Genomic DNA, 12,200 nt, shown 5'->3' with positions numbered 1-12,200 from the left:
GGACGGATTCTGGAAATACTTTTGCTTTGAAGGTGGCAGGAGGTGGCGAGGGCTTGGATGTGTGATTTAGAGCAGAGGTCCCCAACTCCAGTCCTCAAGGCCCACCAACAGGTCATGTTTTCAGGATTTCCTTTGCATTGCACAGGTGATGCAATTATTACCTGGGCAAGACTAAGGAAATCCTGAAAACATGACCTGTTGGTGGGCCTTGAGGACTGGAGTTGGGGACCTCTGATTTAGAGGACAAGGCAGAGTCGAGGGTTACTCCCAAGCAGCAGATTTCAGGTACAGGGGAAATCGTGATGTGATATATTATGATAGATAGATCAGGTAAGGAAGATAAACGAGATGGTGGAAAGATGATGAGTTCAGTTTTGTCTACATTGAGCTTTAGGAAGCGAGAAGATATGGTTGATTGACACTCTGGGATTCTGTGCAGCAGGGAAGTGACATCTGGGCCAGAGAGGTAGATCTGAGTGTCAAAAGCAGAGGACAGATCTAGAAGGAGGGGTATAGAGAAATTTCTGTTCGCTTTGGCAGTAAGTCTTTGATAATTTTTGGTTAAGGCAGTTTCGGTGAAATGGTGGGGGCGGAATCCGGACTGAAGGTTGTCAAGTTGTTGGGGAGGAGGTGGGATGGGGTCAAGTGCGCAGGTGGTGAAGTGTGATTTAGAGAGGGGATGAGTAAGTTCTCCTTCAGTGATGGTCAGGGGGAAGGATAGGTGGAAAGGGAAATGGTCTGGTAAACATAGTGCTTGTGGTGGTTGAGTAGTAAAGACTTGCCTGATTTGGTTGATCTTGTTGAAGAGTTCAGAAAAGTCTTTGGCAGGGATGACAGAGGTCAGAGGCGGCAGTGGTGGGCGGAGGAGGGAGTTAAAAGTGTTGAATAGCTGTTTGGGGTTGAGGGATAAGGAGGTTACAAGGGTTGTGAAATAGGCCTGTTTAGCAGAGGTGAGGGCTGACTTGAATGTGATAGTTACTTGTTCGAATGTTTTTATGTCTTCCTGTAAATGTGTTTTCTTCCAGCTCCTCTCTGCAACCCTGGACACTTGCCAAAGCTTTTTAGTGAGGTTGATTTGTCGCACTCTGCCGTGCACAAGATGGGTGACTGAGTCAATAGTTGAGTGAGTGTAGCATTGTAGAAAACAGTGGCATTGTCTGCGTCGTGGAGTGAAGCTATATAGGGCAGCGGCAGAATAGTGTTGGAGAGTGTGAGTGTCTAAGTTACTGTAAAGGCCCCTTCACATTAAGCGACGCTGCAGCGATACCGACAACGATCCGGATCGCTGCAGCGTCGCTGTTTGGTCACTGGAGAGCTGTCACACAGACAGCTCTCCAGCGACCAACGATGCCAGTAACCAGGGTAAACATCGGGTTACTAAGCGCAGGGCCGCGCTTAGTAACCCGATGTTTACCCTGGTTACCATCCTAAAAGTAAAAAAAACAAACACTACATACTTACCTACCGCTGTCTGTCCCCGGCGCTCAGCTTCTCTGCACTCCTCCTGCACTGACTGAGCACAGCGGCCGGAAAGCAGAGCGGTGGCGTCACCGCTCTGCTTTCCGGCTGACCGTCGCTCACAGCCAGTACAGGAGGAGTGCAGAGCAGAGCGCCGGGGACAGACAGCGGTAGGTAAGTAGTGTTTGGTTTTTTTTACTTTTACGCTGGTAACCAGGGTAAACATCGGGTTACTAAGCGCGGCCCTGCGCTTAGTTACCCGATGTTTACCCTGGTTACCAGTGAAGACATCGCTGGATCGGTGTCACACACGCCTATCCAGCGATGTCCGCGGGAGATCCAGCGACTAAATAAAGTTCTGGACTTTGGTCAGCGACCAACAATGGCACAGCAGGGGCCTGATCGTTGGTCGCTGCCACACATAACGATTTCCTTAACGATATCGTTGCTACGTCACAAAAAGCAACGATATCGTTAACGATATCGTTATGTGTGAAGGTACCTTAAGGGTGAGATAGATGCTGGACTTGGGGGGCAGGTGAAGAAGACAGGGAAGTGATGCAAGTAGTTGACCCTTTGATACAATGTACAGTAGTCAGTGTGCAACATGTATGAAGATAAGTTCACACAGGGCGTTTTTTCAGCGTTTTGTTTCTGCAGCAAAACCTGATCTCTTGGCAGGAAAGAAGCTGCAGAAAAAAGCAGGTTTTGCTTGTTTTTCTTGCACATTTTTGCTGTGGTTTTGGCATGCTAGATTTGTTTCTTGTGCATGCTGATAAAGTAACAAAAGTGAGTACACCCCTAAATGGAAATGGCCAAATTGTGCCCAATTAGACATTTTCCCTCCCTAGTTTCATGTGACTCATTAGTCTTGTGTGAATGGGGAGCAGTTGTGTAAAATTTGGTGTCCTCTCACTTACACTCTCTCATATTGGTCAATTGAAGTTCAACATGGCACCTCATGGCAAAGAACTTTCTGAGGATCTAAACAAAAGAATGGTGCTCTACATAGAAATAGCGTAGGCTATAAGAAGATTGCCAACACCTTGAAACTGAGCTGCAGCACTGTGGCCAAGACCATACAGAGATTTAACAAGACAGGTTTCACTCAGAACTGGCCTCGCCGTGGTCGACCAAAGAAGTTGAGTGCATGTGCTCAGCATCATATCCAGAGGTTGTGTTTTCAAAATAGAATTATGAGTGCTGCCAGCATTGTTGCAGAGGTCAAAGGGGTGGGGGTCAGCCTGTCAGTGTTCAGGCCATACACTGCATACTGCAACAAATTGGGCTGCATGGCTGCTGTCCCAGAATGAGGCCTCTTCTAAAGATGATGCACAAGAAAGATGGCAAACACTTTGCTGAAGACAAGCAGATTAAGGAAATGGATTACTGCAACCATGTCCTGTTGTCTGATGAGAACAGGATATACTTATTTGGTTCAGATGGTGCCAGGCATGTGGAGGCAACCATTTGAGGAGTATAAAGACAAGTGTGTCTTGCCTACAGTCAAGCATGATGGTAGGAGTGTCATGGTTTGGGGCTGCATGAGTGCTGTCAGCTGTGTGGAGCTACAGTTCATTGAGTCATCCATGAATTTCTGTGACATACTTTAGCAGAGCTTGATCCCCTTGCTTCGGAAACTGGGCCGCATGGCAGTATTCCAACATAACAACCCCAAACACTCCTCCAAGATGACCATAACTTTGCTAAAGGAGCTGAGGGTAAAAGTGCTGGACTGGCCAAGCATGTCGCAAGCATTAAACCCTATTAAGCATCTGTGAGGCAAACTCAAACAGATGGTGGAGGAGCGCAAGGTCTCTAACATCCACCAGCTCCCTGATGTTATCGTGGAGGAATGGAAGAGGATTAAAGTGGCAACCTGTGAAGCTCTAGTGAACTCAGTGTCCAAGAGAGTTAAGGCGGTGTTTGAAAATAATGGTGGCCACACAAAATATTGACACTTTGAGCACAATTTGGCCATTTTCACTTAAGGATGTATTCACTTTTGTTGCCATCGGTTTAGACATTAATGGCTGTGTATTGAGTTATTTAGAGAAAATCTAATGCTCTCAACGTAAAAAATAAGCTAATCTTGTAGTTATAATACTTTTTACAATTAAATGATGTTACAAAGCAAGCTTTCAAGACTTTTTAGGTCCTTTCCTTAGGCTTGCTTTGTAACATAATTTATTTTATTTTTGCTAGTCATTAAAAGGTATAACTACAAGATTATCTTGTTTTTCACACTGAGAGCATTATTTTTTCAACTGGCTAGCAAAAACCCTTTTTTCCTTTAACTAAATTGCGTTATTTAGAAGGCACACCAAATTTGCACTGTTATGCAAGCTGAACACTAACTACATTGTATCAGTGTCATATCTTCAGTGTTGTCCCAGGAAAAGATATAATAAAATACTTGAAAAAAATGTGAGGGGTGGTCTCACTTTTGTGAGTTACTGTATGTCCGTCTGTGTGGGTAGCTGTAGAAGATCACTGAGTGAGGCCAAAGGATGAGGCAAGGGACAGTAGTTGAGAAGCTGCCGACTGGTGGGTGTCCGTGGGAATGTTGAAATCACCCATGATGATGATGGAAATGTCAGCAGAGAGGAAGTGTAGAAGCCAGGTGGAGAATTGGTCAATAAAGGTAGTAGCCAGGCCATGGGGTTGGTAAATGTTGGCCACTTGGAGGTTGAAGGGAGAGTAGATGCAGACAGAATGCACTTCAGAAGATGGAATGATAAGGGAGGGAATTTGGTTGAAGGTGCAGGTGTTAAAAAGGAGAAGACCTGCTCCAACACCATGTCTGTTGCCAGGTTTAGGAGTTTAAATGTAGTAAAGGTCACTTGTAGCACAGCAACACAAGCGAGGCCGTGTTGGAGGGTGTCAGCCATGTTTCGGTGAGGCCAATGAAGGATAGGTTGTGAGAGGTGAAGAGGTCATGAATGACGTGGAGCTTATTGCAGATGTAACTGGCGTTCCAAAGTGCTCCGGAGAGTGGGGGCCAGGGGAATAGGTTTTGTATTTGAGAAATTGTGGTAATTTTTAGCAGGTGAGCAGTTATAGGAGGGTGAAATAATGGGGGTTATCAGCTGTGGAGGTCCAGGATTAGGATATATGTCACCAGCTGTTATGGGAAGCAAGGAGAGAGCAAGCAAATGGAAGAAGGAGAGTGGCCGGTTTGTTTTGTGTTTCTGTAGGAGAGATGTGAGATTGAGGAGCAGGTCAGCAGATATGGTCAGGTGGGAAGGTCAGATAAATATTTGGTTGGAGAGTGAGGGAGTTTAGGGATAGCAAAGGAGGGTTTGGATTAGTGAACCTATAAATGTTAAAAAAAAAAAAAAAAAGTGGAGACAGTCAGCAGTTGTGGCTTTTACCTTCTGGTCACTTCTGGGACTTTTCTGGCATATTTCTGATGTGCACTTAAAAAGCTGCACTTTAAGATGCTGCAGAGACCTCTTGCTCAATAGTTATATAATTTTAATTGCACATGAAGGATGCCAGGTGAGAACAGAAAGATGGAGTCGTAAGAAGACAAGTATGACAATTAGAGGTATAGAATAAATTAACAGACAGGACTGAATAGAAAACTTGGCTAATTACACACCAGGGAAGCAGTAGACATACCACAGAAGGCAGACATGTGGGAATAGAGAACAATAGATGTGTGGAATAATCGATCATCAATTCGATTGTAACCATTTATTTTCCTTGTCTTCTCCAGCTTTCTCCTGCAATAATTGCAGGTTTGCACAACATTGCAAGAAGTATCGAGTCTCGAAACTATATGGAAGGCCTGAACATCCATACCCACATAGTGAGCACCAGTAACTTCAGTGAAACATCCGCCTTCATGCCGGTGCTCAAAGTAGTGCTTACCCAGGCCAATAAACTTGGGGTGTGAACTGTTTACTCAGAGACTTCCTTTACCATTTCTTGAAGAGCTTCTGCACCTTGTATAGATGAGGGACCAAGGATTAGCATGTTTTTAAAACTTCCAGAACGCAAACACTTTGTGACACCTACATTTTTTTTTTTCATCTTCTTTTTTACCTTCAGGAGGTTCTTTTTTCTTTAAGTATTAATGTATATCATGGATTATTTTCAGCGCATGTCTTCGAGTTGCCAGAGTTATGCTATGAAGTCTTTATCCAAGGTTATATATTTTTTGGTTGCTATTTTTATTTTAATGGCTCACATTTTTTAAAACATTTGGTTGCCAAGTTGTGTTGTCTAAAATAAAATATGTGATCCAAATTAAAAACATGGTGGTTTCTTTTCAATGTTACATACCTTTACCAGGTCTGGTCTCTGCTCCATCTGCCCCGGTCCATTGAACTTTTATTGTGCTCCACGTTGGGCTTTGCAGGTGGCCTAGCCTTCTTCTGTGTGATGAAATGCTTGAGCCTATTTAAGGGCTTCTAAGACACACACCCTGGACTTGAAATTGAGTCTTTGACTAGACTTGCACTTTGTGAGTGCACTGTAACCTGGCTGCGGGCCTCTTCCTACTTGTCTGTGGGTTCTAGTGACTCTGGAGTTCTGTTGGCTACCTGTCCTTGGGTCTCTTGGACCTCTTCTTTATGTCCTTAACTGCAGTTTTCAGGGCGTCTTCCAGGCTGCGGTTTCCTTGGTTGCTGACTTTTCCATTGCTCCGGAGTGTACTCTTTACCTGCCTGCGGTTTCTTGCACTCCACCTGCTTGCCTGCGGATTCCAGGGGGCGCATGTGCCCTCCTGGACTTTGGTCTTGGATGATTCACCTTACCCAGTGAGTCCCTTGAATTTCTCGTAACATTTATTTTAAATTGGAAAAACTGTAGCGGTGGTTTAAGAGATGCGTGAACGCTAAGGTTGCGTTGACTAATTGTTCATCAAGCCACGGTCAAGTGAAGCATCCACGTTACTGAGCTGTAAAATGGGCAGCTGGTGAGGCGCATGGGAACTACAATAGTGTTCAAAATAGCAGTGTGTTCAGAAACATGAGTTAATCACAAAATCTTTATACAGGTCCTTCTCAAAAAATTAGCACATAGTGTTAAATTTCATTATTTACCATAATGTAATGATTACAATTAAACTTTCATATATTATAGATTCATTATCCACCAACTGAAATTTGTCAGGTCTTTTATTGTTTTAATACTGATGATTTTGGCATACAACTCCTGATAACCCAAAAAACCTGTCTCAAAAAATTAGCATATCAAGAAAAGGTTCTCTAAACGACCTATTACCCTAATCTTCTGAATCAACTAATTAACTCTAAACACATGCAAAAGATACCTGAGGCTTTTATAAACTCCCTGCCTGGTTCATTACTCAAAACCCCCATCATGGGAAAGACTAGCGACCTGACAGATGTCAAGAAGGCCATCATTGACACCCTCAAGCAAGAGGGTAAGACCCAGAAAGAAATTTCTCAACAAATAGGCTGTTCCCAGAGTGCTGTATCAAGGCACCTCAATGGTAAGTCTGTTGGAAGGAAACAATGTGGCAGAAAACGCTGTACAACGAGAAGAGGAGACCGGACCCTGAGGAAGATTGTGGAGAAGGACCGATTCCAGACCTTGGGGAACCTGAGGAAGCAGTGGACTGAGTCTGGTGTGGAAACATCCAGAGCCACCGTGCACAGGCGTGTGCAGGAAATGGGCTACAGGTGCCGCATTCCCCAGGTAAAGCCACTTTTGAACCATAAACAGCGGCAGAGGCGCCTGACCTGGGCTACAGAGAAGCAGCACTGGACTGTTGCTAAGTGGTCCCAAGTACTTTTTTCTGATGAAAGCAAATTTTGCATGTCATTCGGAAATCAAGGTGCCAGAGTCTGGAGGAAGACTGGGGAGAAGGAAATGCCAAAATGCCTGAAGTCCAGTGTCAAGTACCCACAGTCAGTGATGGTGTGGGGTGCCATGTCAGCTGCTGGTGTTGGTCCACTGTGTTTCATCAAGGGCAGGGTCAATGCAGCTAGCTATCAGGAGATTTTGGAGATGAAGATTTCATTTTTCAGCACGACCTGGCACCTGCTCACAGTGCCAAAACCACTGGTAAATGGTTTACTGACCATGGTATTACTGTGCTCAATTGGCCTGCCAACTCTCCTGACCTGAACCCCATAGAGAATCTGTGGGATATTGTGAAGAGAAAGTTGAGAGACGCAAGACCCAACACTCTGGATGAGCTTAAGGCCGCTATTGAAGCATCCTGGGCCTCCATAACATCTCAGCAGTGTCACAGACTGATTGCCTCCATGCCACGCCGCATTGAAGCAGTCATTTCTGCCAAAGGATTCCCGACCAAGTATTGAGTGCATAACTGAACATTATTATTTGTTGGTTTTTTTGTTTGTTATTAAAAAACACTTTTATTTGATTGGATGGGTGAAATATGCTAATTTTTTGAGACAGGTTTTTTGGGTTATCAGGAGTTGTATGCCAAAATCATCAGTATTAAAACAATAAAAGACCTGACAAATTTCAGTTGGTGGATAATGAATCTATAATATATGAAAGTTTAATTGTAATCATTACATTATGGTAAATAATGAAATTTAACACTATATGCAAATTTTTTGAGAAGGACCTGTACTAGTTTTTATTTCCATGCATTTGGAACATTGCACAGTTTTCTAATTCAAAACATGAAGAGATATGTGTATAATTATTAACTACTTTACTGAAAATAACAAAAAATGAGCTTCTAATAAATAAGTGTCTGCATTTGTCTTTACAAGGTCACGGTAAGTACTTTTTTGGTGGATTTAGCATCATGTGAATCAGTAATCTAATATCTAGTTGTAGACCCAGAGTTTTTAGAACTGCTTCACATCTATGTTGCATAGAGTCAACCAGCTTCTGTCACCTGCTATTCCTTCCCGGGATGCTCGGACGACGTCCCACAATTTTTAGGCATTTGTTGGCTTTGCCTCAAAAACAGCATTTTAATGTCACCCAACAAGTGTTCTATCGGATTAACCCCCGGAGCTTTTTTCGGTTTTGCGTTTTCGTTTTTCGCTCCCTTTCTTCCCAGAGCCATTACTTTTTTATTTTTCCGTCAATATGGCCATGTGAGGCCTTGTTTTTCACAGGACAAGTTGTACTTTTGAACGACACCATTGGTTTTACCATGTCGTGTACTAGAAAACAGGAAAATAATTCTAAGTGCGGTGAAATTGCAAAAAAAAAGTGCAATCCCACACTTGTTTTTTGTTTGGCTTTCTTACTAGGTTTGTGGGAAAAGGTTGAAAAGTTCCAAGGAGCCGAATACTTTCGCAGGGCACTGTATGTGTGCCCAACAGCCAACGTCAAGATGTCGTTCATTGTTGGGTCCCTGTCCTGATATGACATCTCTCCTGGGCAAGGAGCCTACAATTTATGGGGCAGGATAGGCATTTTCCTATTTTCTATGGCAGTAATGCAGTTTGTGGTCTAGAGGGATGTAATAAGTGTAGATGGGATGTACGTATGATGGCTGACTATTGTTAGAGCATCAGGTGAGATTGTCCACAGATTGAATGCTCCATTTAAAACTATTAAGTGTATATTTTTACTTTTGGCTTCTGGATTCAGAAGCCAAAAGTTAATTAACCCCTTCCCGACCCATGACGCCACGTAGGCGTCATGAAAGTCGGTGCCATTCCGACCCATGACGCCTATGCGGCGTCATGGAAAGATCGCGTCCCTGCAGATCGGGTGAAAGGGTTAACTCCCATTTCACCCGATCTGCAGGGACAGGGGGAGTGGTAGTTTAGCCCAGGGGGGGTGGCTTCACCCCCTCGTGGCTACGATCGCTCTGATTGGCTGTTGAAAGTGAAACTGCCAATCAGAGCGATTTGTAATATTTCACCCATTATAACGGGTGAAATATTACAATCCAGCCATGGCCGATGCTGAAATATCATCGGCCATGGCTGGAAATACTAGTGTGCCCCCACCCCACCCCTCCGATCACCCCCCCCACCCCCCCGATCTGGCCGGTACACTGCTCCGGCTCCCCTCCGTCCACTGCTCCGCTCCCCCCGTGCTCGTGTCCGCTCCCCCCGTGCTCCAATCACCCCCCCTGCACTCCGATCCACCCCCCCGTGCTCCGTTCCACCCCCCCGTGCTCCGTTCCAGCCCCCCCGTGCTCCGTTCCACGCCCCCGCGCTCCGTTCCACCCCTCCCGCGCTCCGATTCCCCCCCCCCCGTAGTCCCCCCCCACCCTATCATACTTACCGATCCAGCCGTGGTCCCGTCCGTCTTCTCCCGGGCGCCGCCATCTTCCAAAATGGCGGGCGCATGCGCAGTGCGCCCGCCGAATCTGCCGGCCGGCAGATTCGTTCCAAAGTGCATTTTGATCACTGAGATATAATCTATCTCAGTGATCAAAATAAAAAAAATAATAAATGACCCCCCCCCCCCCCCTTTGTCACCCCCATAGGTAGGGACAATAAAAAAATAAAGAAATTTTTTTTTTTCCACTAATGTTAGAATAGGGTTAGGGTTAGGGGTAGGGTTAGGGCTAGGGTTAGGGCTAGGGTTAGGGTTTCGGTATGTGCACACGTATTCTGGTCCTCTGCGGATTTTTCCGCTGCGGATTTGATAAATCCGCAGTGCTAAACCGCTGCGGATTTATGGCGGATTTACCGCGTTTTTTTCTGCGCATTTCACTGCGGTTTTACAATTGCGATTTTCTATTGGAGCAGTTGTAAAACCGCTGCGGAATCCGCACAAAGAAGTAACATGCTGCGGAATGTAAACCGCTGCGTTTCCGTGCAGTTTTTCCGCAGCATGTGTACAGCGATTTTTGTTTCCCATAGGTTTACATTGAACTGTACACTCATGGGAAACTGCTGCGGATCCGCAGCGTTTTCCGCAGCGTGTGCACATACCTTTAGAATTAGGCTATGTGCACACGGTGCGGATTTGGCTGCGGATTCGCAGCAGTGTTCCATCAGGTTTACAGTACCATGTAAACATATGAAAAACCAAATCCGCTGTGCCCATGGTGCGGAAAATACCGCGCGGGAACGCTGCGTTGTATTTTCCGCAGCATGTCAATTCTTTGTGCGGATTCCGCAGCGTTTTACACCTGTTCCTCAATAGGAATCCGCAGGTGAAATCCGCACAAAAAACACTGGAAATCCGCGGAAAATCCGCAGGTAAAACACAGTGCCTTTTACCCGCAGATTTTTCAAAAATGGTGCGGAAATATCTCACACGAATCCGCAACGTGGGCACATAGCCTTAGGGTTAGGGTTGGAATTAGGGTTGTGGTTAGGGTTAGGGGTGTGTTGGGGTTAGTGTTGTGGTTAGGGGTGTGTTGGGGTTAGGGTTGTGATTAGGATTATGGCTACAGTTGGGATTAGGGTTAGTGGTGTGTTGGGGTTAGTGTTGTGGTTAGGGGTGTGTTGGGGTTAGGGTTGTGATTAGGATTATGGCTACAGTTGGGATTAGAGTTAGGGGTGTGTTGGGGTGTGTTGGAGTTAGAATTGAGGGGTTACCACTGTTTAGGCACATCAGGGGTCTCCAAACGCAACATGGCGCCACCATTGATTCCAGCCAATCTCGTATTCAAAAAGTCAAATGGTGCTCCCTCACTTCCGAGCCCTGACGTGTGCCCAAACAGTGGTTTACCCCCACATATGGGGTACCAGCATACTCAGGACAAACTGCGCAACAATTACTGGGGTCCAATTTCTCCTGTTACCCTTGTGAATCTAAAAAAATGCTTGCTAAAACATAATTTTTGAGGAAAGAAAAATGATTTTTTATTTTCACGGCTCTGCGTTGTAAACGTCTGTGAAGCACTTGGGGGTTCAAAGTGCTCACCACATATCTAGATAAGTTCCTTGGGGGGTCTAGTTTCTAAAATGGGGTCACTTGTGGGGGGTTTCTACTGTTTAGGCACACCAGGGGCTCTGCAAACGCAACGTGACACCCGCAGACCATTCCATCAAAGTCTGCATTTCAAAAGTCACTACTTCCCTTCTGAGCCCCGACGTGTGCCCAAACAGTGGTTTACCCCCACATATGGGGTATCAGCGTACTCAGGAGAAACTGGACAACAACTTTTGGGGTCCAATTTCTCCTGTAACCCTTGGGAAAATAAAAAATTCTGGGCTAAATAATTATTTTTGAGGAAAGAAAACGTATTTATTATTTTCACGGCTCTGCATTATAAACTTCTATGAAGCACTTGGGGGTTCAAAGTGCTCACCACACATCTAGATAAGTTCCTTTCGGGGTCTAGTTTCCAAAATGGGGTCACTTGTGGGGGGTTTCTACTGTTTAGGCACATCAGGGGCTCTGCAAACGCAACGTGACGCCCGCAGAGCATTCCATCAAAGTCTGCATTTCAAAACGTCACTACTTCAATTCCAAGCCCCGGCATGTGCCCAAACAGTAGTTTACCCCCACATATGGGGTATCACCGTACTCAGGAGAAACTGGACAACAAATATTGGGGTCAAATTTCTCCTGTTACCCTTGGGAAAATTAAAAAATTCTGGGCTAAATAATTATTTTTGAGGAAAGAAAACGTATTTATTATTTTCACGGCTCTGCATTATAAACTTCTATGAAGCACTTGGGGGTTCAAAGTGCTCACCACACATCTAGATAAGTTCCTTTGGGGGTCTAGTTTCCAAAATGGGGTCACTTGTGGGGGGTTTCTACTGTTAAGCCACATCAGGGGCTCTGCAAACGCAACGTGACGCCCACAGAGCATTCCATCAAAGTCTGCATTTCAAAACGTCACTACTTCACTTCCG

At 45.1% G+C, this 12,200-nt stretch overlaps 1 protein-coding gene across 11 annotated transcripts in view; it reads left to right on the top strand.

The window, feature by feature from the left end:
* Window positions 1-5,719, top strand: part of SEC31A (SEC31 homolog A, COPII coat complex component) — an 88,963-nt gene extending 83,244 nt beyond the window's left edge. For 8 of the 11 annotated variants that reach the window (XM_069742949.1, XM_069742970.1, XM_069742976.1 and 5 more), the window contains one exon: window positions 5,180-5,719. In XM_069742949.1, the coding sequence (XP_069599050.1) occupies window positions 5,180-5,359 (180 nt within the window). In that variant the 3' untranslated portion in view covers window positions 5,360-5,719. The remainder of the gene's footprint in view (window positions 1-5,179) is intronic. The other 3 variants (XM_069742955.1, XM_069742989.1, XM_069742981.1) reach the window with 1 other exon arrangement.
* Window positions 5,720-12,200: the final 6,481 nt, after the last annotated feature.

This window comes from Ranitomeya imitator, chromosome 1, assembly GCF_032444005.1.
Source record: "Ranitomeya imitator isolate aRanImi1 chromosome 1, aRanImi1.pri, whole genome shotgun sequence".
Taxonomy (NCBI): Eukaryota; Metazoa; Chordata; class Amphibia; order Anura; family Dendrobatidae; genus Ranitomeya; species Ranitomeya imitator.
This window is presented reverse-complemented; position numbering and strand designations above follow the sequence as displayed.